The 23,639-nt window shown below is 29.8% G+C and overlaps 2 protein-coding genes and 1 long non-coding RNA gene across 3 annotated transcripts; 2 read left to right on the top strand and 1 right to left on the bottom strand.

The window, feature by feature from the left end:
* Nucleotides 1-3,480: 3,480 nt before the first annotated feature.
* On the bottom strand, nucleotides 3,481-10,092 carry LOC130446797 (ribosomal protein S6 kinase beta-2). Its single transcript, XM_056783266.1, has 9 exons — nucleotides 9,729-10,092; nucleotides 9,440-9,480; nucleotides 8,104-8,362; nucleotides 7,897-8,030; nucleotides 7,635-7,826; nucleotides 7,492-7,582; nucleotides 6,816-7,064; nucleotides 5,187-5,294; nucleotides 3,481-5,130 (listed from the first exon to the last, which is right to left on the bottom strand). The coding sequence occupies exons 1-9, from the start codon at nucleotides 9,810-9,812 to the stop codon at nucleotides 4,783-4,785; spliced, it is 1,506 nt and encodes a 501-aa protein (XP_056639244.1). The 5' UTR covers nucleotides 9,813-10,092; the 3' UTR covers nucleotides 3,481-4,782.
* Nucleotides 10,093-11,849: 1,757 nt separating this feature from the next.
* On the top strand, nucleotides 11,850-21,017 carry LOC130446798 (homeobox protein H17-like). Its single transcript, XM_056783267.1, has 4 exons — nucleotides 11,850-12,470; nucleotides 18,718-18,748; nucleotides 18,969-20,438; nucleotides 20,695-21,017. Exons 1-3 carry the CDS (start codon nucleotides 12,465-12,467, stop codon nucleotides 19,340-19,342), a joined length of 411 nt encoding a protein of 136 aa, XP_056639245.1. The 5' UTR covers nucleotides 11,850-12,464; the 3' UTR covers nucleotides 19,343-20,438; nucleotides 20,695-21,017.
* Nucleotides 12,487-13,173, top strand: LOC130446799 (uncharacterized). The gene is made up of 2 exons (XR_008910187.1): nucleotides 12,487-12,694; nucleotides 12,914-13,173. It is a non-coding gene; the product is annotated as an uncharacterized LOC130446799 (long non-coding RNA).
* Nucleotides 21,018-23,639: the final 2,622 nt, after the last annotated feature.

Consider the following 23,639-nt stretch of genomic DNA (forward strand, 5'->3'; position numbering starts at 1 on the left):
GGTGTGATTATTCAGATTTCTTTGAAATATATTCGATATTAATCCCAACGTAACGCAAATCATAACCAAATTGTTTCAACAGAACTCGACTATGTTGCTTTTCTGTAAAAAAAATAAATAAATACACTGGATTTTTTTTGAATATTTATTTGTCTCATATTAGAAGATTTAGGGAAGAGTGCAATTTTCGTGACGACTGTTTTTGCTAGTTGTCCCAAAATAAAATGGAAATGAACAAATTCATCGATATCTCGATTCATTTTCGAAATATCCATACATAACCAAAAGTTAGTTCTTTCGAATATCTAATTAAACATACAAAAAGGTTTGTATGTAGATTTTTTATAATTTACCCTAATATTCCAATAATATATTCAAAATAAAATGGTTGAAGCAAAATGAGTAATTGTAAACAACTTTCATCCCCTCGTGAATATTTACGATTAATATAAAAACGGTTGTTAGGTTAGACGAAGTTTCAGTAAGGGTGATGGGGCGAAAACAAAATATTTTATGTTTTACATCTCTACGTCAGCACTTGATAAAATTATTAAAAACAGGAAAGCTTAAAGTGTGGAATTTTTATTCATAATTTTTTGTTTACAACAATTGTATACAATAAACACAATTAATGAATTATTAAGATATTGTCTGCAATACCAAACATGTTTTTTTTTCGTCAGCACCATTATCATAAACTAAATTTTCTTTATTGAATCGATTTCTAGAAGAGAATTATTGTATTGTATTTGAGGGGTATACGGAAACAAAAAATGATCCAAAGTGTTGAATATTAATTCTCAACCACAACTATAAAATAACAAGTTTTGCAAAATATAACTATACTTCTTCTGATTTATGCACATAAATTAAATCTTCTTTTTCTGTGACCTCAGTTCGTATTGGTTTTCGTCTATCACAGTGACGCTTACGACAAAGCTTCTAATTGAGCAATCTTATGAATTGTCAAAATCAGCTGATTTCTATTTAAAAATACCTGCCTTATTTTTTCCAGTTTTATTGCAAATTTGCATATTAAAGAGTTACTGCTAAAAGAAGTGCGAAATGTCTTCTCGGAAACTTAGCTTTGTCGATTTTTTTCACTCTGCACTGTTTTGGTCAGTAAATGAAAAGGTATTAACTTGTCCTAAAGCTTTAATGTTTTCCTTGTACCTTTCAGCTGCCACTGGGTTATCACTTTGCAACCTACTCATGTTTGATAAACTTGAACCCAACAGTGAAAATTAATGTTCAAAAAAAGTGTAAAAATACTCAGTTTCAGCTGTTTTAGTTTCACTGAAACTGATCTAAAAAGTATTTACGGAGTCTTCTTAGCATCATGAAATAAAAAAAAAACATACAAAACAACTTTTATTACCTGAAAAATTAAAAGCTAGCACGAGTATATACGAGAAAATCAATTGTTTACCCCACGGCCGCTAGATTGACGTAAATCAGCTGTTTCCTTAGATTCCCTAATAGAAAACTGTCAAACTTCAAAATTGAGTATTGTGTAGTCTTTACCCTGCTCTGTGCTGCAACTATAGAGATATTATCGTATTATATTTGTAGCTCTAACCATAGACAAATACTAGATTGAGCTTTCAATAAAATTCATATTCCAATAGATTTAGACTGTTAATAAAATCGATACAACTTTTCAATAAAAAAATTATATATAGTGTATGGCTGCCATTGATATTATTGTAATATGTCTATGGTTCTATCTGATCTAAATGTGATATCTCTATGGTTGCAGCCAATATGGTTTCAGCTGATGGCGAATGAAGTATTCGATTGACAGCGAAGACTTAGCGGGAAAATTCAAATAATTCAGTTAAATTTCTATATATTTCAATATTTAAAATACTTTTATCAATAGAAACATTTTTTAATTGTTATTGTTGATTGGTTCGGGATAAAAAGACACATTATTACATAATAAATTGTTTTATTTGTAATCATATATATGTCGCATCAAAATGAGAACATAAATTAACACGTTGATGGGCATTTAATGCTACAGAGTAATAATACAAAATTATTTCTAACTTAACTATGACTGCAATAGCAGTAATATGAGAAGTGTTCATGAATGGATAGTCTGCCATAGCAGTAACGTGATTCAATTCTAAAACTCAAACAATAAACGAAATCTGTTACTTCCACATGATGATTTAATCATTCAATTTCAAAAAATACAAATTTTCAAAAAACGACTACTAATATATCGGTTTTGAGTTTTACGGGGGATGACGTACATTTAGGCAAATGTGGCAACATGATATCGAGTCACAAATTGGTGCCATAAACTAAATGTGTTGAGGTTATGTGTGACAATCGAGGTTAATTATTCTGTCATTTGTCTCCTGTCAATATCATTTTACTTTTGACAGACTGAAATTGAAAGTGAGAGAATTTTGTGTGCTAATTTTGTATGGAAACCAACAATTACTAAATTCTAGAACCATCTACTATCAATTTAAGTGGTGAATTGAATTTGTTGTTGGTTGGGAAAGCAATTTGGTGCCAGAGTGTTCGGCATTGTTCAATTGCAATAGAGATGAAATTTTGAACAGTTTTGAAGCCGTATATCCACCAAAACACTCCAGAGTACAAGAAGCAGTTAAAACATTTGTTTTTTAGAGTGAATCAACCCCAAAGTGAGATTTTTGTTAAAGCCACTGTGTTTTTGGGACCCACACGGTATTATCCACCTTCACAAAAGTACCATAAACAATTTTGAACATTATTTCAATGTATTGAATCGGTTCAATGAGAATTTGAATTTCCATTTCGCAAATTGAAATTTGGTACCGATAATGAATTTATTTCATAAATACATATTTAGATGCCTTCGAAGAAAAATCTTTGGTTTAAATGCTTATAGACTTATCGACCTCCCCTCGTACGATATTTTTCCAATTTGGGGAAACTTTTTCGCGTTTTATTTGATTTTTAATAATGGAAGACTTATTGATGATTAGAAAATTTTGAAAAAGCGTTTTTTAGGCAATCTGAACCTGATAATTTGAAATTACTGCTACGGCAATAGTTTTCGAGATTATAAACATACAAATTTCCTGCTAAGGCAACTAAAATACGATAAAAATCTACCCCCAGTTTATGAAAATATCAATAAGTAAATCAAACACGTCCGTCAACGTGGTAAAATTACAAAAAAATGTTTTCACGACATAAACAATTTTTTTTTTCAATAATTATATATATAAATGGTTAAAATATGTTAATAAATATCTTTCAAATAACTTAAAACGACGTCCCGATGCTTAGCTCAAACGAAAAGAAAAAAAATGCCTTCCCAAAAAAGTAATGAAATTTTTTTCAAGCGTTCAAGTAAAAAAATATAAATAGGAAATTAAATATTTCTGGTAACAGATTAACAAAACGGATATTTGCAGCGGCGGTGTCAAATTTTCAAAAAAACAATATTTTACCTCGCATTTTATAAACGCGGCAACATTATTATAAACGAATACGCGACGTTGCCAAGCTTATAATCGTTTTTATGAGAAGTAGTTCAAATGTACCGAAAGTATTAAATCAATGATAAATGAGAAAGTTTTCGATTTAAACCTGTAAAAACCCACTAGAATAATTTATTTTAAACTTTTCCATCATCTATATATTTTCTGCCAATTTATATATACAGGACGTCTCTTAATAATATATCCACACTGTATGGAATATTCGAAAAAATATAATGACATGACTATAAACGAATACGCCACGTTGCCAAGCTTATAATCGTTTTTATGAGAAGTAGTTCAAATGTACCGAAAGTATTAAATCAATGATAAATGAGAAAGTTTTCGATTTAAACCTGTAAAAACCCACTAGAATAATTTATTTTAAACTTTTCCATCATCTATATATTTTCTGCCAATTTATATATACAGGACGTCTCTTAATAATATATCCACACTGTATGGAATATTCGAAAAAATATAATGACATGACTATAAACGAATACGCCACGTTGCCAAGCTTATAATCGTTTTTATGAGAAGTAGTTCAAATGTACCGAAAGTATTAAATCAATGATAAATGAGAAAGTTTTCGATTTAAACCTGTAAAAATCGACTAGAGTAATTAATTTTTGATTTTTATATTATCTATCTATTCTCTGTCAATTTATATGTACAGGACGTTCCATAATAACGATTCATGTATTATATACACATGGCAACATGACTATTGGTATTGCCGAGCTTATTTCTATTATATGAAGAAGAGTAGTTCAAATGTACCAATGATAAACAAGAAATTATTCGATTCAAACTTGTAAAAAGCCCCTAAAATGAAAATTCCCCCAAGAAATTATTATATATATTTAAATATTTTCTCTTATCTATATATACAGGGTGTTCGAGACTAATATATCAAAGTTATACCTCTCAAACCAAAACAAATATTCGTACAGGAGATATAGCTCAGGTAAATAAGTCTGGGACACGGTGTATATACAAAAAATGTTTAAAAATAAAACAAAAAATTGTTATTTTCACCTGTCAATGTTATTAACCGGCCCTACTACATAAAACATGATCAACAACAATTATTTCTAATAATAAACTTACATTGCCAGCATATGACATTGACAAATGACAACCGTCACTGAATTTAGATCACAAATTGAGATAAAATACGAGAAGTTTTGACACCTCCGACCAAAATAATATTAAAAAAAAAAAACAATTGAACTAAAAAAATTCTATGTGACTAATTTATATTTGAAAAAAAAAAGATCTAGCATATATGCTATACATGAGGTAGTCCGGTACTAACTTCCATTAGTTCGTCGGTGCACGAATTCTGTGGTACATTGAACGCCATCTGGTGTGTAAATTGATTGTGAGCCGCTAGCGGTAAATGCGTATTCATGATTTGATGGTGTCCGTGCATCGGATGCGGCACGTGATTGACTTGTACCGACGACATACCGCCGGAATAACCGCAATTCTGATCGGGGATATGGTGTAATTGTTGATGGTGGGTCGGAGTAAACGCGAAATGCGGTCGGAACGAGCTTTTACGCGGCGAACGGGCCTTTACGATTGTCGGTTTGTAAATTTCTTCCAATACCGATGGAGCTATATACGTAAATCCCTGAAAAACGATATTTTCAAAAAATTTTTTTGACACTAATTCGTTAAAAACATCACCTGGAAAATTAGATTGGCACTTTCGCTTAAAGTGGACTCGTCCGGCGAATCTACTGGAGTTTGTTTCGTAAATCTCGTATCGAATTGAGATACGTCATCATCGCTAGCCTAAAAAATTGAAAATTTCGTTAAATTATACCGTCTAATAGATGTCAGTGATTTGACGTTTCGAAAATGCGCTGTTGCCAGTGATTTTCATCGTCAAAATATTGATTTTCAGCACTGGTAACGTTCAACAGATGTCGCTACTACATTTCACTATTTTGACAGAATTTTTTTGACAGTTAAATGTCGATTTTAGTTTGACGTTTGGAAATTGCGCTGTTGCCAGTGATTTTCATCGCCAAAATATTGATTTTCAGCACTGGTAACGTTCAACAGATGTCGCTACTACATTTCACTATTTTGACAGAATTTTTTTGACAGTTAAATGTCGATTTTAGTTTGACGTTTGGAAATTGCGCTGTTGCCAGTGATTTTCATCGCCAAAATATTGATTTTCAGCACTGGTAACGTTCAACAGATGTCGCTACTACATTTCACTATTTTGACAGGATTTTTTTGACAGTTAAATGTCGATTTTAGTTTGACGTTTGGAAATTGCGCTGTTGCCAGTGATTTTCATCGTCAAAATATTGATTTTCAGCACTGGTAACGTTCAACAGATGTCGCTACTACATTTCACTATTTTGACAGAATTTTTTTGACAGTTAAATGTCGATTTTAGTTTGACGTTTGGAAATTGCGCTGTTGCCAGTGATTTTCATCGCCAAAATATTGATTTTCAGCACTGGTAACGTTCAACAGATGTCGCTACTACATTTCACTATTTTGACAGGATTTTTTTGACAGTTAAATGTCGATTTTAGTTTGACGTTTGGAAATTGCGCTGTTGCCAGTGATTTTCATCGTCAAAATATTGATTTTCAGCACTGGTAACGTTCAACAGACGTCGCTACTACATTCCACTATTTTGACAGGATTTTTTTGACAGTTAAATGTCGATTTTAGTTTGACGTTTGGAAATTGCGCTGTTGCCAGTGATTTTCATCGCCAAAATATTGATTTTCAGCACTGGTAACGTTCAACAGATGTCGCTACTACATTTCACTATTTTGACAGGATTTTTTTGACAGTTAAATGTCGATTTTAGTTTGACGTTTGGAAATTGCGCTGTTGCCAGTGATTTTCATCGCCAAAATATTGATTTTCAGCACTGGTAACGTTCAACAGACGTCGCTACTACATTCCACTATTTTGACAGGATTTTTTTGACAGTTAAATGTCGATTTTAGTTTGACGTTTGGAAATTGCGCTGTTGCCAGTGATTCTCATGATCGAAACCTGGCTTTTCAACACCAGTAAAGTTCAACAGATGTCGCTACTGAAAGCCATTAACTTGACCCAATGTATTCACCGCTAGATGTCGGTAGTAGTTTGACGTTTTGAAATTGCATTGTTGCCAATAGTTTAAATTATTGAAATATACCGTCCTAACGTCAATAGATAACGCCTGTCATTTGTCACAGTTATTATAACGAAAATAATACATTTTACTACTAATAAAATCAATTAGTACGTTGAGCAATGTTGCCAAATTGTATATATTTTATTTTAATTGTTACTTACGAGGCTCGGTTTAAATGGAGGTTCGTATTTCCTTCTCAACACGTCATCCCAAACGATGTGCTTGAAAAATTGATGACGTTTGACGGCTGCAGCGTCTTCGGGAGCAGCACCCAATCTCGAAGGCACCTGTCTCTTTAGGAGTTTGCGCACCAAATCGCGCGCATCGGCCGTTAAATAAGGTGGTAAGTTTAATTTTCCTTTCAGAATTTTTTCTATTGTCTTCTTACGATTTTCCGCCGTAAAAGGGGGCTGAAATTAAAATCAATTTGATTTTCCCCGTCATACAGAGTTCAATAAAACCAATATATTCATTACAAACAGAGCAAAAACACCTTTTATTACCCCCGGAGTCTTTGTGTAACACAAAAAAATTTCCAGAGTTCTGAAAAAGGAGGAAAATGGAAGAAAAACACTTTGGCAATGTCTTACGGTACTGGATCACTTCAAAAAGTATTCAGAACCCAGTTAAAGCCTCCCTTACAGGTTATGGCTCCCATCCAGAAGTGGCTATCCTCCTTACTGGTTCACTATACAGATATCGGGGGTTCAACTAAACTCCGGAAGTGCTTCATAGAGCATTTCTTTGGTTTTTTTTTGTTTTTTTTCTTCCAACCCCAATTCTACCCACTATAAATGGAAATCCTAGTCAATTTAACAAATAAAATGAATTACTTACTGCACCAGTTAACATATCGTACATGAGAGCACCTAAGGACCACCAATCGACTTCTTTTCCATGACCGTGTCTAGTTAAAATTTCCGGAGCCCTGGAATTCATTCAAATTGTAAGCGGGTTTCCTATCAGACTTAATAACTTACATGTATTCGATGGTACCGCAAAATGTATGGGTTAAAATACCCTCGTTGATGTGTTCTTTACAAAGACCAAAATCTGTCAATTTGACGTGACCGAGGGCGTCGAGTAAAATATTTTCAGGCTTTAAATCTCTATAAATAATTCCCTGTCCGTGCAGATGTTCTAAGGCGAGTATAATTTCAGATAAATAAAAGCTAAAAATGAAAAAAAAAAAAAGAAAAAACTGATCGTTTTCGAATGAAAATGAGAAAAAAGTTTATTTACCAAGCAGTGTCTTCTAAAAATATGCCTTCTCTTTCTAGGTGCATGAATAATTCACCACCGCTGAGGTATTCTAGTATTAAGTACAGTTTCCCACCCGTTTGGAAAGCGTATATCAAGTCTACTATAAAAGGATGCTAAAAAAACGGAATTAATCATTATTATTTAAAAAAATAATATTGTACTACACTTTTTAGTTTGACACTTTACCTTAACTTCTTCTAAAATATTTCTTTCCGCTTTTGTATGAGCAGTATCTTTTTGGTTTCTAACAATGGAAGCTTTTCTGAGTACTTTCATGGCAAACACCGTATTGGCATCCTTTCCAGTTAATTTCCTAACCTGGAATACTTTTCCATAGCCGCCTTTTCCTAAAACTTTACGGAGTTCAAAGTCTTGTGGACCAGTCTTCTCTTGACCCTGGTTCACAATTTGCTCAGTAAGATGAACTGTCTCCGTATCATCTGTTCTGAAATAAAAAAAAAACAACCATGTACATACGTCGTATCAAATTTATAGGCAAGCTCAGCGGAGATGCATCCGGAGGGCCACTGGTGCTTGCCTAATGACATCAAAAGGTTCAATCAAAAGCGCCTGGTAATGTCAAGTGGGGTACGACAGGCCTATCAGAAGGTTTATATCCTTAACGCCCTTCATCAGCCCACAAAGCTACTATGAATCATTGTTTTGAAGTTAGAAGTCACATGAAGCAACTTATTCCATGGTGGATTGTCCATTTTCTGATATAAGCTCTCGAAATTGTACACTTTTTGCACATATGCATGGTATTTTGAGGTCTAAGGATCATTCTCAGTCTCCTCTTCTTTAAATGACTCATTTTCACTTTTTAATTTCCCATAAAACTTGTAAGCAATCTTCAAAGTCACATCCATAGGTAGATTTTAATATTTCGGAGCTTCACAGAGGCTTTTTTGTCGATTTGAAACAAAATTGTCAATGTGTTGTAGAGGATCCTTCTTACAGTGCAAGCATGATCTTGCAAGAGCAGTTATAGTAGCAGACTGACAAGATGGTAGGTGTTCAAACTTATCACTCATCACATATTAGTTAAAACAGATGAACAGTACTAGTAAAAAAATCATTCATTGTAGTTTATATCTCCCCTCCTATGTTTGATTTTGATAATTTGACTTCAACATTTTTTATAAAGGTGATTTTAGGCACTATTTACGCTTATATTTTTTCAAAAACTAACTTTCCCATTTAATTAGATACTTAAAAGCAAGTTTAAGAACCCAAACAACCAATTAATTTTATTTTATAATTAATAGAGTTTTAATTGTTTTCAAATTGTGGTAAAATGCTCAGTAATGAACATTCAAGCATTATTAATACTATTGAGGTGAATTAAACTATGAATTAATTCATATTTATCTTAAAGTTTATTTATTTCACTTTGCAGATTAGAATATTTGTATTGTAATTGACATTGCACACAATAAACTGTTAATATAAATCCTAAGTAAAAGCCACTGACATTCAAAATATTATTTTAACAATACTTATATATATTATAGGTACTTACTCCACAATTGCATTGATATTTGGATTCTGGTCATATTCATCCTGAAATAACAATGGAATTATTAAAACGCAAAATAATCGTCGCCAATAAAATTTAAATATTAATAAAGAACATTAACAATGGACTAATTCATATACACAATAAAAGAATTTCGAACGTATGTTACCGCAAATCAGTGCAAATCTAAGGTGTGACATTGAATAGTTAAAATATCTTCCGAGATAACCCTTTTTTCAATAATAAAAGATGATAAAAAATAAATTGAATTTTTAATAATTAGTTCGTTTACCTCTTCAATTTCGATTGCATCGTCTGAATCATCCACTTCTACAGTTTCAACATCAGGCAGTTCTAAATCGAATACACCAGCCATTTTGACATGAAACTTTAATCTTACATCTAGAATTATAGTTTTTGGGCAATGTTTCCTTAAACCGTTCACAACTGTTACGAAATTTCGAGATAACTACAAGTATTTTTAAAAATTTGTGCTAGCACGACACCATAAAATAAGGTTATGTCTAATCAGTGTCACCAACTATCGCGAGTATTAAATATCATAACAATTTTAACCAACTGAGTTCGATAAAATATACTAAAATCCTGTTTTAAAAAAATTATTTATTATTTTATTGATAAACAAACTCTTGTTCTTATAAGATGCAAGTACAAATTGATAATGATTAGGTTAATGTATATTATTTTCATATTTATTCCAAGTTTTTGACAATGATTGATGGATGAGAAAGAAATAAACAGTATCGTATTTTGTAATAAGATTATATTGACACACTATACACATAGTTTTACATTTCATTATAAATATTAGATAAATTAGAAATTAATTTGCGGTAAAAAATTTCTTTGAATTATAAGTTAAAAACAATTGTATAAAACACCTTATATATATGCAACATGGAATTCAAAATAAGTGATGTTGTGGTTGCATACTAGTTAGTTATAATATAAAAATTAGTTAGAAAGGTTGGAATTAATACCAGCAATATTTGACTATATTATTTATTAATCAATTAACAATTAGTTTTGTACAAGTTAACTAAAATAATTGTAGTAATACTTTGAAAATGCTGTGATATTCACAAAATGTTAGATTCCGCCCCCTTCAAACCTTAAATATCACAGTTATAGATAATTAAAAAATACAGACGTTATAATGTTTTTAAGCAAGGGTAGGAAATCTATCGTCGTCTCTAATGTAGTTAACAAAATGTCCAACTTGCGGGTTAGCTGCTCTGGCAACTCTGTGATGTTCGCCATCATTTTCGCTAATTTTTAAAGTTTTCGCTTCGTTATCGGGTAAATCTACAGAAGGCTTAAGAATTGTAGATTTTTCGTCATCTTTAACGGTTTCCGGTGCTGGAAAACTAACTGCGAGAAAAACAGCAGCCCACAGAAAAACAATCTGGAATATAAGCAATCGAATCCTTTATTGTTTTCACCTAGTTTTTAGGTAAAAAAAATATTTTTTTGTACAGAAAACACCAGATATACAGGACTAATGGAAAGAGTTTTGATTATGGTAATAAAAATATATTTTAGGTGAGTTGCATAATAGGCAACCAGTAAAACGTCTTAACGCGCGAAAATTCTTGAAATATAATATCTGAATATAGTTAAATGGTTAGAATCTCACTTACCACATGTACCAATCCCATTTTTATAATATTTGCAGTTCTTAGGATAACACTGACAAAATAGAATACTTTTTACAAGAATGCCGAACTTTCCCTATGTTTTATATGATTTCTCTGTATGTCTATAATATTAGCACTATTGCATTTGTTATTGAATAACTTTAATATCAGTGTCAATAATTTTATTGAAATAATGTAACCTCTAATTAGAAAACCCTACAATTGCTTATTTACAAGAAGATTCTTGACGTGGATTAATATATCAATATTTTGTATTAAAATTTACAGAATTCTTAGTTTCTTCAATTATATTTAGTGTACCATGAAGTATGCTACAAGTATGACATTGAACTAGAAGATTTCAGTTGTCAATTTCGCTGCAACTTCTGACTTATTATTGTTCAGAAAAGCCAATTGTGAAATCGTGTACGTAAATTAACAAATTAAATTTTATACTTTATTTAGAAAATCAATTGGTAAATGACCTGTTTACATATAAATTTAACATTGAACGAATTCGTTTTTAAATAATAAGTAATATTACAAAATGTATTAAACAATTTTTACTGAAATATTTAAAAATAATTATAATAAGTCACGATCGTATCGTCAGAGACTGGAATAGATGAATAAATGATAAAAATTATACATAAACATTATGTTTTTATTTAGAACGTTATGTCAATATTTCTTTGAAAACAGGATCTCGTTTAAATTGATTGAACACGACTGAACATTATATCGAATAGTATTATTAAAAAGCATTGGTATAGCATTGGGTTTAAATTAATATTTATATATAAAATATTGAAAACAATATTGAACTTTATAATATTTTCATTAGTAATTTCAATATTAAAAGATTAACTACTCTAACTACTAATTAACTATTAACGATATATCGAAATATATTGTATCGATCTTTTTAAAGAGTATCGATATATTATGTATAATAAATGTGGTTAACTTTAGTCGTTAGTGTTATTTTGATGTGTAAGTGAATTAGTTTTGTGTTCTTTACGACTTTGTTACACAAAAAATTGAACAATAAATTTTATTACATATACGAGGTTGGATCAAAAAGTTTAATACAATTGTGTTAGTGAGAATTGTCAGATCTAGATCAATACATCATTATTGTGTTAAAGTTTGTGGTTGTTATGTATTAGTTTTGAAAAAATGTGTTAGAACGATCGTGACGTCCTTCGATTTCTAAAACATACGAAAATGTGCAAAAAAGTGTACGAATATTTATCAATTTATAACGATATTTCGTATCCTTTCCTAACTGCAGTCTATACACTCATCACAATTATTAGTGGACTAACATTTTGTGCAAAAGGGAAGAAGTTATTGGAAATGTTGCTCTTATGAAGGTATTTTGTAGGTTATTTATATCGTAAAGTATATTATTTAATTTAGTAGTATCCTTTTTCATATATTCATAATATACGCCCATGCTTGACAATCGTAAAAAAAATGAAAGGTGAAGGTGCAAATTTTCTAGCATCTTCATTCGCAAACTTATACATTCAAAAACATCATCAATTCAATCATTCTTTTCACAATATAATTTTGGGAAATGTTGAAGTTTTATCAGGTGAATTTTTTATTTTTTATATAGTGTGTGGATGTGTGTGAGTGAATTTCGAGAATAGAAATGAATTTTCCTATCTTTATATCTTATTCATTGTTTTCAAACGTGGAAATTTTAATACTTATACTTATGTGATTGATATGAGTCGACTGAGATAAACATCAAAATGGTTTCCTTTCCGTTTCCTTACGTCATATTAACTTCATTAATATTTTTTTACAGATATGTATTATACTGTTGATTTTTGAATCCTTTTTGGGGGCGCAAAAAATCGAAGAGCCTCCTTCTTACGAACCGAAGGATATTCCATCGGATTACGAAAAAGCTAGATCAGTTTTAGGGTACAGTCATTTCAAAAGATTACCTAAAAATGGTCAGAATTCAAGTGTCAAATATCCTTGGGAAAGTGATTTTCCTAACGTAAAATATAATTTTTAGAAGTTTATATTTATTTTAAGGATTAATTAAAATAGTTTCGAGTTTATGCTTTTTATTTTACCATTCACGAGAAAATGTCTTTAACAGGATGAATAATCTATTCCGAAATCAGTTCATATAAATAAAAAACAATTTTGAATATAATTAACATAATTATCTCAAGTTTATTTAGATAGCAACAAAAAAACTAAAATTCAAACAGTTTAAAATAATATTTAAAACTAGTCTTGTCTACCGGATGTAGGTGTAAATTCTCATATTTCTATAAATGTTGCCACAATTATAATTCAACCTACTTACCTTACTGATCAAGTTACCAAATCTGTATAGTTTAATACGTATGTTTATCTTATGTATTATTATAATCAAGAAATATAATGAATCTGGCAACTCCGCTTAACCTTCATACAAACATCAACTGTCAACAAGAATATCGTGAATATGAAAGTGAATCTATAAATATATATCTACAATGTCTTTAATTATGAGGTATTTATCTTAATTTTTTTATTCTTTTTTTTTTTGTATAAAACCACATCACGATTCTTTCTAAACATTTCTTAACAACGAAAATTTCTCACTGTTGCTAATATTCATTCAATTAAACCACTGTTACTGATTTTTCTTTAATTACTTTTTAACAAGCTCGTTTGATACTAATCTCTCCGAATTATTCCGTTTTCCACAATAGAAATCTTGAAAGTTTGACAACAAACTAAATAAAAACATCTGCCTATCTTCCAATCTAAAAATTATACAGTCGGTAGCCAAAACGAGATTGTCATCGAACAAAAATAGTACGGGATTGAAGTGGTGTTTTACCTATATAGTAAACGTTATTAGGTTACAATAAGATAGTGAATCTTTCTGCTTATTTTATTCTATTTGTCCATCCCTTTTCGAATGTTTCATGTTTATCAATTATGTCGATCTTTCCGGTTTTAAATACAACAGCATTTCGATGGGTTTCTACATACACAAACTGAATATTTTCTATAGAATTGAATGTTTATTTGAAAATTAATTTTTGTGAAGACGATTCATCAACAAAAAATCTACTATTTAAATATATACAGGGGGTATTCCAACAGTTAAAACTTATATAAACTGTGACTGCTTCGAAATGTGTTGACTAGCATGTTTTCGTTATGCATAGTCGCCATATTTAAAATAATACTCGCTCTAAACATTATATTAATAAAGGAACGTATAGAACAACCTAAATTTTAATGAGATTTTGCTTTTTATTGTGAAAATTGAAGAGAAACAATCTAAACTGTCACAATTATGGACGCCATTATTTTAAAATTATCTATGGTATTACGTCACAATATGGCGTCGGATTGTTGACGTAAGCAAAATGGATTAATAAAATAATAATAATGATGCATACTATTATTAAAAATATATAGTGTACAGCGTTTTTTTTTTATACGAAAAGGTATTTCATCAGCTTTAATTCAATTATCATGAAAAAAATTGGTTATTTTCCAAAATTGTACACAGCTAACAAACTATTTATCATATTGTTTATGTCTTAACATTTTAAATTATTGGTGTTGTATTTAATATTTCAATTATCTAGTTCTTCTGAATACGTTGTGTAATATATTGCCTCGAAATTGTATTAGATTTATTAGTGCTGCATAATTATTATCAAAAATATCAATATCAAAGTGATCGACTCAAACATATATATCTCATATGAAAAATTATTTTTAAGTTCCACCCTGTAGAAAGTATCGTTACTTCGGGAAACAAATTTAGAATGCGCAGACAATTTGTCATTATTACGCATTGTTGTCGGTTGTTGTAATAAGTTTACAAATCCTTGAATTTGTCAAGTGATTTATCGTACGTTGACGTAATATTTCTAGCATTCTCTAATATAGATACATGTTTCTAATTATTTGATAATAAAGTTTATCTTCTTACATTAATTTTAATAGAAACGTAAATTTTTCAACTTTACTATAAGTATATAAATAATTATTATGGGGAAAGAAAAACATTTGGCAACATCGTTACCTTGTTAACTGATCTGGTCCTATCATATATTTTTTAAAGCTATTGTTTTGAATATAGGGAACAACATATTCTTTCATGGGCATAAATGAAGTTATAAAAACAGTCTATTACATTTTATGAGCTATAAAGATGTGTTATTTCTTTAATAAAAATAATTTGAAATGTCGTAATGATACTAATAACAAGTAATTTGTCGCCATCTATGGTTTAACTCTTGAATTATCATAGATAAACCTTTTTTATTGTAATTTTGGAGTGTCTGGTTTGTAACAAATAAAAGAAATAGAAAAATTATAATATTTTATTAAACAAATGCGCAAAAAGTAAAAAAAATACAATTATATGTTAATAATTATAAATAATAAGTCTTCCGTAAAACATATTTTAATATAAGTGAAAATAACTGTCAAAAAAGTACGTGTTAGTAAAAATGCTTAGGTGAATGCTTCAAGGAAATAAATATTCTGAAATTATAACCTCTTAATACATACAGGATGTTTCAAGAATTTCGTAATAAACATCATGAGCATCACACTAATACTCCGGAAAATATGCAACATTTCATCTGCACTTTTTTCACTACACACTGTATAAAAACATTTTGCTTAATAACTACGCAGTCGAATATTAATCACTCTTAAGCTAGAGTAGGAAATCTGTCGTAAGAATCGGCATAATTGGAAAGTGGATACTTGGGTTGACTGTAACGAGTCCTATAAATTCGTCTGACGCGAAAATACGGATAATAACGTCTGGTATGTGCCCTGTATAAGTCGTCTTCATCGCTAGATTCAGATTCATCCGAACCGATGTCTGGTTCAATTTCTCTTTTCGTTATTATGTTTGGATAGTGAACTTCTCTAGGGTATAATTGATAGTACGTGTTTACTAGTTCTACAGGAGAACGATCTTCAAAAACTGGTAAAGAATACACTGATACGCACGCAAAGATAGCGAACTAAAATGAAAATAAAATATTTTCTTTAAAATTCAGTAAATTTTATTGGGACAAAATGGCCTACAATTTCCCACTGTTAGCCTCTGTCAACAAAATGACACTAAGCACAGAACATTAAATAGAAGAAATGATTATCACTATAGTTATACAGCCAGTACAATAATTAAAATCAGGTACCTAATATATATTTTGTGAAAAATTTTTATATTTTCGTATTTTTAAATATGTATAAGTAATTATAAAAGTAAAATATATTGAAACGAGTTAGTAATTTGATTAAATATCACACATATCAGGTGGTAAAATGTTTATCGATGTACAAAAAGTCTGGCAACAGCGCCGGTAGCTATAAATGACTGTTAGTATCAAAACAAAAAAGAAGTTACACAGAGGACAAATAAAAATTATTTCTATATTTTCACTAAAAATCGAAAATTTAAATTCGAAATGTTTATTCTATAGAATAATAATTATAAATTAAAGTAACAAAAATGTATAGTTAAATTATAAATTGAACCTTTGAAGCGAATAATACTCACAATATAAATCACGTCCATATTTAAAAAAAAATAAATTCAAAATTATAAATAATGTTACTTGTGTAAGGGTTGAACATTAACTGATGGTTTCCGTAGTTGTTGATTAATATTTATACAACATAAAAAAACATCTGGAAAATACTTAGTTAGTAGAAAAGAGGAATTATTGGTAATGTCTACAAAGATGAGGAATTCAGTTTACTTAGTATTTTTATTTTGATATACAGTTATTGTAATATACATTTACGACTTGTTATTTTTCGACAACTTAATTGTTTATTTAGTATGTGTAAAATAACTGAAGTCGTTAAAATGATCATTAGAGGAAATATTTGTGACCGTGGGATTATTTGTGACCTTGAAACTCGAAACAAATCTAAGTTTTGATGACTAATCATCTAAAAAATGGAAAATTTACAATAAATCCATTCAATTTTGAAATATGTTCAATCGAAGAGACTATTAATTATTCTTATATGTATCATAAATAAAATATTATGAAGCAACTGTGTTTTAGCATCTATTATTATTTACATTGTTGTCAGATCGAACTATTCTTTATTTTTAACTACTGTGCGGTTCAACATGATATTATGGGAATTCCAATTATATAAAGACTAATTTTTTGACGTGTTTAACAATACCACACCACCCTTGTTACTTGCAGACGCCCCACTGCGTTTAATAGACTTTATGGTAGATCCAGTTGTATGTTTGGTTTTCTAATTATTTGCATGGACAATCTCTATTACATATAAGTATAGTTGTACGCCTACAGTCACAATTAATTAGCATTAAACTACTAAATACTAATTTTTTGTTTTAAACATTCATATTTTCTTATATTATATTCGTTTTCGATGAGTTTTATATTTAAAATGCTTTTAAAAAGTATTTAAATATCTAAACATTCCATTACATGTGGATTTACTAGTTACGGTATTAAAGTTAAAAATATCTGTGTGATATTTACTCATCCTTTCACACATCATATAGTACGAGGAATCGTCATGAGTCTAATTACAAATATAAATAAACTGTTATGATTGATTCACAGTCCACACAATATAAAAAAATTTCCACTATATAACCTAACCTCTAATATCCATGTTTTCAAATTGGGTCATTACTCTAAACAGTGCAATTATACCAATCTTTTATTATTATCATGATAATCATTATATTAAAATCTATTTCAATATAACAAACAGGGTGGTCTATTATATCAAAATACTTTTTTATCCCATCCCATAAAAAAGAACCCGACGAATAAGATTGAGATAACATCTTTTGTGGGGTGCTCCGTAAACGCAATTAGCCGTTCAACCACCATGCTACCACGTCTCGGTTTGTAAGGGACACCAAAGGGCGTTTCTCAATGGCAAACAAACAGGCCACTAGATTTTCCACCTAATTGCCCAAAAAGATGAAGATCTGGGGGATTAGTGTTACAGTTTAAACCATAGGTGGGGCGATAGGGGCAAATAGGACAGTTTTAAAATGTATATTTATTTTATTTCATTTAAAATAAAGTTTTATAATTCAATTATTAGTTGCTGTATATCGAAATTGAATTATTGAAATCATAAATGATTCTTCTTTTTTAAATACTCTTATATATGTATAACACTAATCACTACAATGATGTACCGCTTAGAACAAGGCCATTGGGAATTCATAAGTCGTTCTTGTTAAAAGAAGAAGATTAATTAGATACATTTATTTTTTCTATATTTATATAATTGGGTTACTTATTTAAAAGACGATAAATTCGAAAAAAAAAGATACCCTTAAAACAGAGATGATTCGGAACGGCATTGGGCGTGAGAGTGGGGTAGCACTCACATATATAATACAGGGGTTGAATGTTTTGACACAGTTAAATCTTTCCGAAAATAAGCAGAGGTATGATTTTGAGAATGGAAAACGACGGTGATATTACAAAACGTCACAGTGATTTTAGTATTGATCATATTCTAAATAAAGCTGGAGTCAATTTAAAAAATAACGACAATTGCGAAGAGGCGTCAAGAAGAGATTTAAATAGTTTTTCTTGGTTGCAGTGTACTAGATTTTGTCCCCCGAGGGTACCAAGTGAGTATAGAAAATATAATTTTTCGAATATTTCAGTTCAATCATTATGTATAATGAAAAAAAATTGATGGATTATATTTAAAATAACTGTATTTAGTTTTTGAGATGAGAAATGTATATTTTATCATGATTTCAAGGTACACGAATGGTAATTTGAAGTTTTTGATAGGTTATGTTTCCTCCAGTGGCGTGGTATCATTTTTTTTTTGTTTTGTTTAAGGAGTCCAAAGAAAAGAGCCCCCTACTAAGAGACAGCTTGGTCGATATCCAAGAATACCCTTCACCAACGAACAGATCGCCATTTTAGAAGAAAAATTTCAAGAGAGTCCTTATTTGAGCAGCGAAGAAGCTTCTAATCTCTCGAAGAAACTACAACTGACGGACGTCAAGGTTAAAATTTGGTTCCAGAATAGAAGAGCGCGAAAAAGAAGAGAAGAAATGGGACAGAGTAGGAAAGAAGAAGTGACCAGGCGCGAAAGTAGGGAAATGGTGGAAAGTACGACCGGTACTAGTCATTTTGAACGAAGAAGCGCCTCGGCGACTCCATTTTTTTACGTTAGTCCTTCGAATGTGCTTGAATTGGGACATCGGTGATATAATATAAATGTATATATGTAAAATTGTATATAATTCTTGTAATAAATTCCGTTTTTCAATAATTATTTGACGTTTTTCTTAACCTAACCTCACTTTTCAACTATAAGTTTCAAAATAAATTTTGATTTAAAAAAGGCTGTAAATTAATATTGTACACCACTGATGTATTTTATTATAATCTTCTAAACAAACTTAACGGCTTTAAGTAATTCCGTTAAGAAAAGTATGTTAACTACATACAAAGCTCAATAGCTACAATCGTTTATTACTAGACATGGTAAGTACAATAATTTTACGTTTCATTTTATAAGAAAATTTCAAAGTACAATCATAACTTACTTTATAATCAATAATTACAAATAAATATAGAATATAAATACCAATTGGGCATGTATACAAACCATTTGCAGTTTTTATTTAAGTCAGATTCTAAATAATTGGAAATTACATTCACTCTGTATACATCAAAGTAGTATCCGGTAATTAAAGTTTATGTTCCAAATTTATATCAACTTGATTCATATTTACAAAATCGTCACAGAGTTTTTAATATTTTCCATTAGTTTTACTCGTATTTATCACTATTTAAATCTTAAATTAAAACTAATTTTACTCGTCTATTTTCCGATCTTCTTTTTTCACACTCAAAAAAGTCTTGTACGATATTTTCACTTAGTAACTATAGATAATCAATAAAGTTAACGAATAAAAATAACTCTTTTGTTTTTAATTCTCTATGGATCACTCTACTTCTTTTTTATCTCTTTATATCATATTTCTAATAACCTTAAAATAGGTACTAAAATATTTTATTTCATTTTTAATTATGTATTTATTACATATACAGATTTTAATTTAACAAAAAATAAATGTAGTTACAGATATCATTTGTTGTTCAGTTGATCTCGTTAATTCTACTTGTGGTTTGTGACGAAAAACTTGCAAAAGAAAATGAAAAAACGAATTTTAACAATACAAATATTAGTGGACAAGAAAGAGGAGGAAGACAATTAATCTATTACAACCCCATTGAGGCAGATCATAAAAGATATACGGGATGGGCAGTATCTAATAACAAACGAAATGATAACAGGTAAGTACAGTAGGATTTGTTGATTGTTATTATGTAATTTTGTGTCATTTGTTAAATTTGTCCAACAAACTACGTTAAAATAATAATAATTTTGATCTAGTTAGTTCCGTATGCATAAAATTCGAGTAGAATATTATATCATAAGTTCACGACCTTATTTACAAATGAAATACATAATATTTTTATTGTTTTCCTGTATACTACATCAGCGTCATATCAACTTCAATTATCATATGCAACTATAAATATATTTTAGATACAATCCATACAATCAGCTAAATTCTTATAGAAGACAAGCTTTTTTCCCAATAAAAAATAGAAATCCCGTTAGTTCATATAGTAATCAACAAAACACTTTTCAAAATCGCATTCCTTCCAATCGGCGGCGGCCGACGGTTATTAGAAGACCCAGTGGAAACATTATTGGTACCAGGACAACGAAAAAACCCGTTTCCAAAAAGAAATTTAAACCTTCATTCATTATGATGTGAGATTCTATTCTTATAAATGAGTTATTTCATATAATATATACAAATCAAAAAGAAAATATCGAATAAATTTAATGTTATGAAAGATAAATGTTGTTTTCTTTTTTCAACACCCAAATTCAATTTATTCAATCATTACTATCATCATTTTATTTTAATTGTGGTTGGTTTTACAAATTTTAATTAATTTACCGTTGTTTTCAATACATTTTTTGTTTTGTATTTATGTATATATCAATATTAGATTGGAAACAAATTGGTTAGTTGTATAGCTAGCAATTTCTCTAATACCGTAGGCATAAACTGTAAAATAATTTTTATATAGTACGCCTATGGTCAAGCGGATATTGCCATCCGCCATTTACAACAGCCATCTTGGTCAACTCACTTTTAATCATTCAAATTCCTTAATTTTTAATTCAATGGAATTACTAATGTTATAGATCATAGTTAGGTTTGTTTCAGTGTAAGTTCTGTCCCGTTAATAACTCTGTGGTTTTGTCCAGTATTCAAATTTGTAAGTTTTGTTTATTTTCGTAAATCAAAAGGAATGAAATCGATAATTGTTTATTTTGGTAACGCGAATTCCACACAGTTTTATAGATAATTTTCATTTTGTTGTGATTAATTTATATTTCAAAGTAACATAGTTTCAATCTATTACATTCTGAAGTCGTATGTTTTGTGATATAAATAATTAAGGTTACGTATACATTTTACTCAAACGTGTTATAATATATTATCATTTTTCAACATTTTTAAAAAAAAATCGTTATCAACACTTTCCAAAAGTACAAATACAAACAAAATTTCATTTTACTAAGAATTACCAGACACTTACACCGTAAGAGCTACTTAAAGTAAATCTGCTTCAGTATTATAAGTATTATGAATACTGGAATAAACAGATGCGAAAATATCGAGTCTGTTTTCACAACAAACGGATCAAGTAAACCAAAAAATGAATAACTGCTTTTATTGAGCTGTCTACATCTTTACGTCTCATACTTTTCTCATTATCCTCTGCCGTAATATACTGATGTCATCCGTCAGTGACGGTACATCGACATTTTTAAAGGAATTTACCATAACGCAAAAATATGATACAAATGTGGGATATTATCAAAAAATTTATGGCGTAGGAAACGTAATATACTTTTAAGTAATGTTTTGTGTTATAAGTTTATTTCCAATAATCTCGGAGATAGAGTTGAACTTGGTATTTGTAGAAAATAAAATTAGTTTTCACGGAACACACAAAAATAACCTCGCTACATATATCATAGAGTTATAGTTTCGGAGTAGACGAAGTATATAGTAGAATTTTTTTTGTGATAGTTGGTACAATTGATTACGTTATTAATAGAATAAGTTACAGAGTTGTCAATGTGAGACTAATATATAAAATAATGTAACTTTTATAATTTTCATCCAAATATTTTATTCATTATGAATATTTCGAAAACTTAATCCTCAAACAAATAATTTGCAAACATTATTAAAGTTTTAAAAAGTAATACTCTATAAATTCATAAATTTTTGTCTTTTAAATTTATTATAGTACGCCAATGGCCGGCGGCCAAAAGGCTATCAATTACTTTTATTTAAAATTAATGTATGAATTTAGTCGGTAAATTGTTGTGATCATTCTTGCACAAAATCATGTTTATTCTTTATACAAAGTTGTTTTGTACTAGTTTGTAATTCGACACCACAGGGTGTACGTTACATAAAGAGGGCCGGTGGAACGTAATCACGGGATAATACGGTTTAGCTGAGTGGATGGTCTCGTGCCTGGTGGGATTATACCTAGTATGTAATAAACTCTTAACAATTTTGTTTGAACGTTTTGATTTTCATGAGAATTAATAAGATATTGAAGAGGGTAGCATAATATTATATGAAAATGTTTGCCTTATCTTTATAACTAATTATAATAATCCCCTAATGATCTGAGTCGTTTCTGATCAAATGTAAATAATTCCGAATAGGGGGAGAGAATGATTCTACTATTACTTGGAATATTATCTAAGTCCTTTTTATGTTTCGATAAAATAATAACGAGAATACAAGAAAAGACAAAATCGATACTATTTGTTTACAATTTATAGAATTGTCATTCATAATATAAATGTCAAAAGTGCTGTGTAAAACCGACTGCGATTTGACCAATCAGGAATCGACAGAATTGCCAGCTTAAATAAAAATCAGTCCTCGTATTTTGAAAACAGGTTATAGTAGCGTTCCTTCTACGTCTCAATTAATTTAATTCAAATCGGATGAAATAACTGAGCTTATTTGACTGTTGACTGAAAAGGATAGATTTACTTGTTTTTTTATAGTGTGCATAGTACTTAGAATCCAAGGATTCTTCTATAAGGAATAGGACGGTCTACCTTCATTAAAACTTCACAATTCAATTTTGTGACGTCACAAATTACAGCGAACGTGTAGCTATGACATTGACAAGAACAATAGTGATTTGAGTTAATATATCGCGTTGGTTTAATGTTTTAAGTACAAGTCTCATAAAGAGAGAGGAATCATATTACTTATTACCATGTTCATTCTTTGCATTCTACTACAAAGGTAATGTCATGTAATTTGTGACGTCAGAAGACAGTGTAACAGATTTGGTTACTTACACCGTCCTTTATGGAAGAATCCTTGGTTAGAATCGTAGTTTAGATTTTATTTTCATTTCACTTCTTTA

The sequence above is a fragment of the Diorhabda sublineata genome, chromosome 7 (assembly GCF_026230105.1).
Source record: "Diorhabda sublineata isolate icDioSubl1.1 chromosome 7, icDioSubl1.1, whole genome shotgun sequence".
Taxonomy (NCBI): domain Eukaryota; kingdom Metazoa; phylum Arthropoda; class Insecta; order Coleoptera; family Chrysomelidae; genus Diorhabda; species Diorhabda sublineata.

Excerpts from the sequence above, each read along its gene's own strand:
- LOC130446797 (XM_056783266.1), bottom strand. The coding sequence starts at position 9,812 with ATGGCTGGTGTATTCGATTTAGAACTGCCTGATGTTGAAACTGTAGAA. Across the intron at positions 9,481-9,728 it reads ATGCAATCGAAATTGAAGAG|GATGAATATGACCAGAATCC; the intron begins GTAAACGAACTA and ends TTGTTATTTCAG. Across the intron at positions 7,583-7,634 it reads TGCGGTACCATCGAATACAT|GGCTCCGGAAATTTTAACTA; the intron begins GTAAGTTATTAA and ends AATGAATTCCAG.
- LOC130446798 (XM_056783267.1), top strand. Across the intron at positions 18,749-18,968 it reads TTGTCCCCCGAGGGTACCAA|GAGTCCAAAGAAAAGAGCCC; the intron begins GTGAGTATAGAA and ends GTTTTGTTTAAG.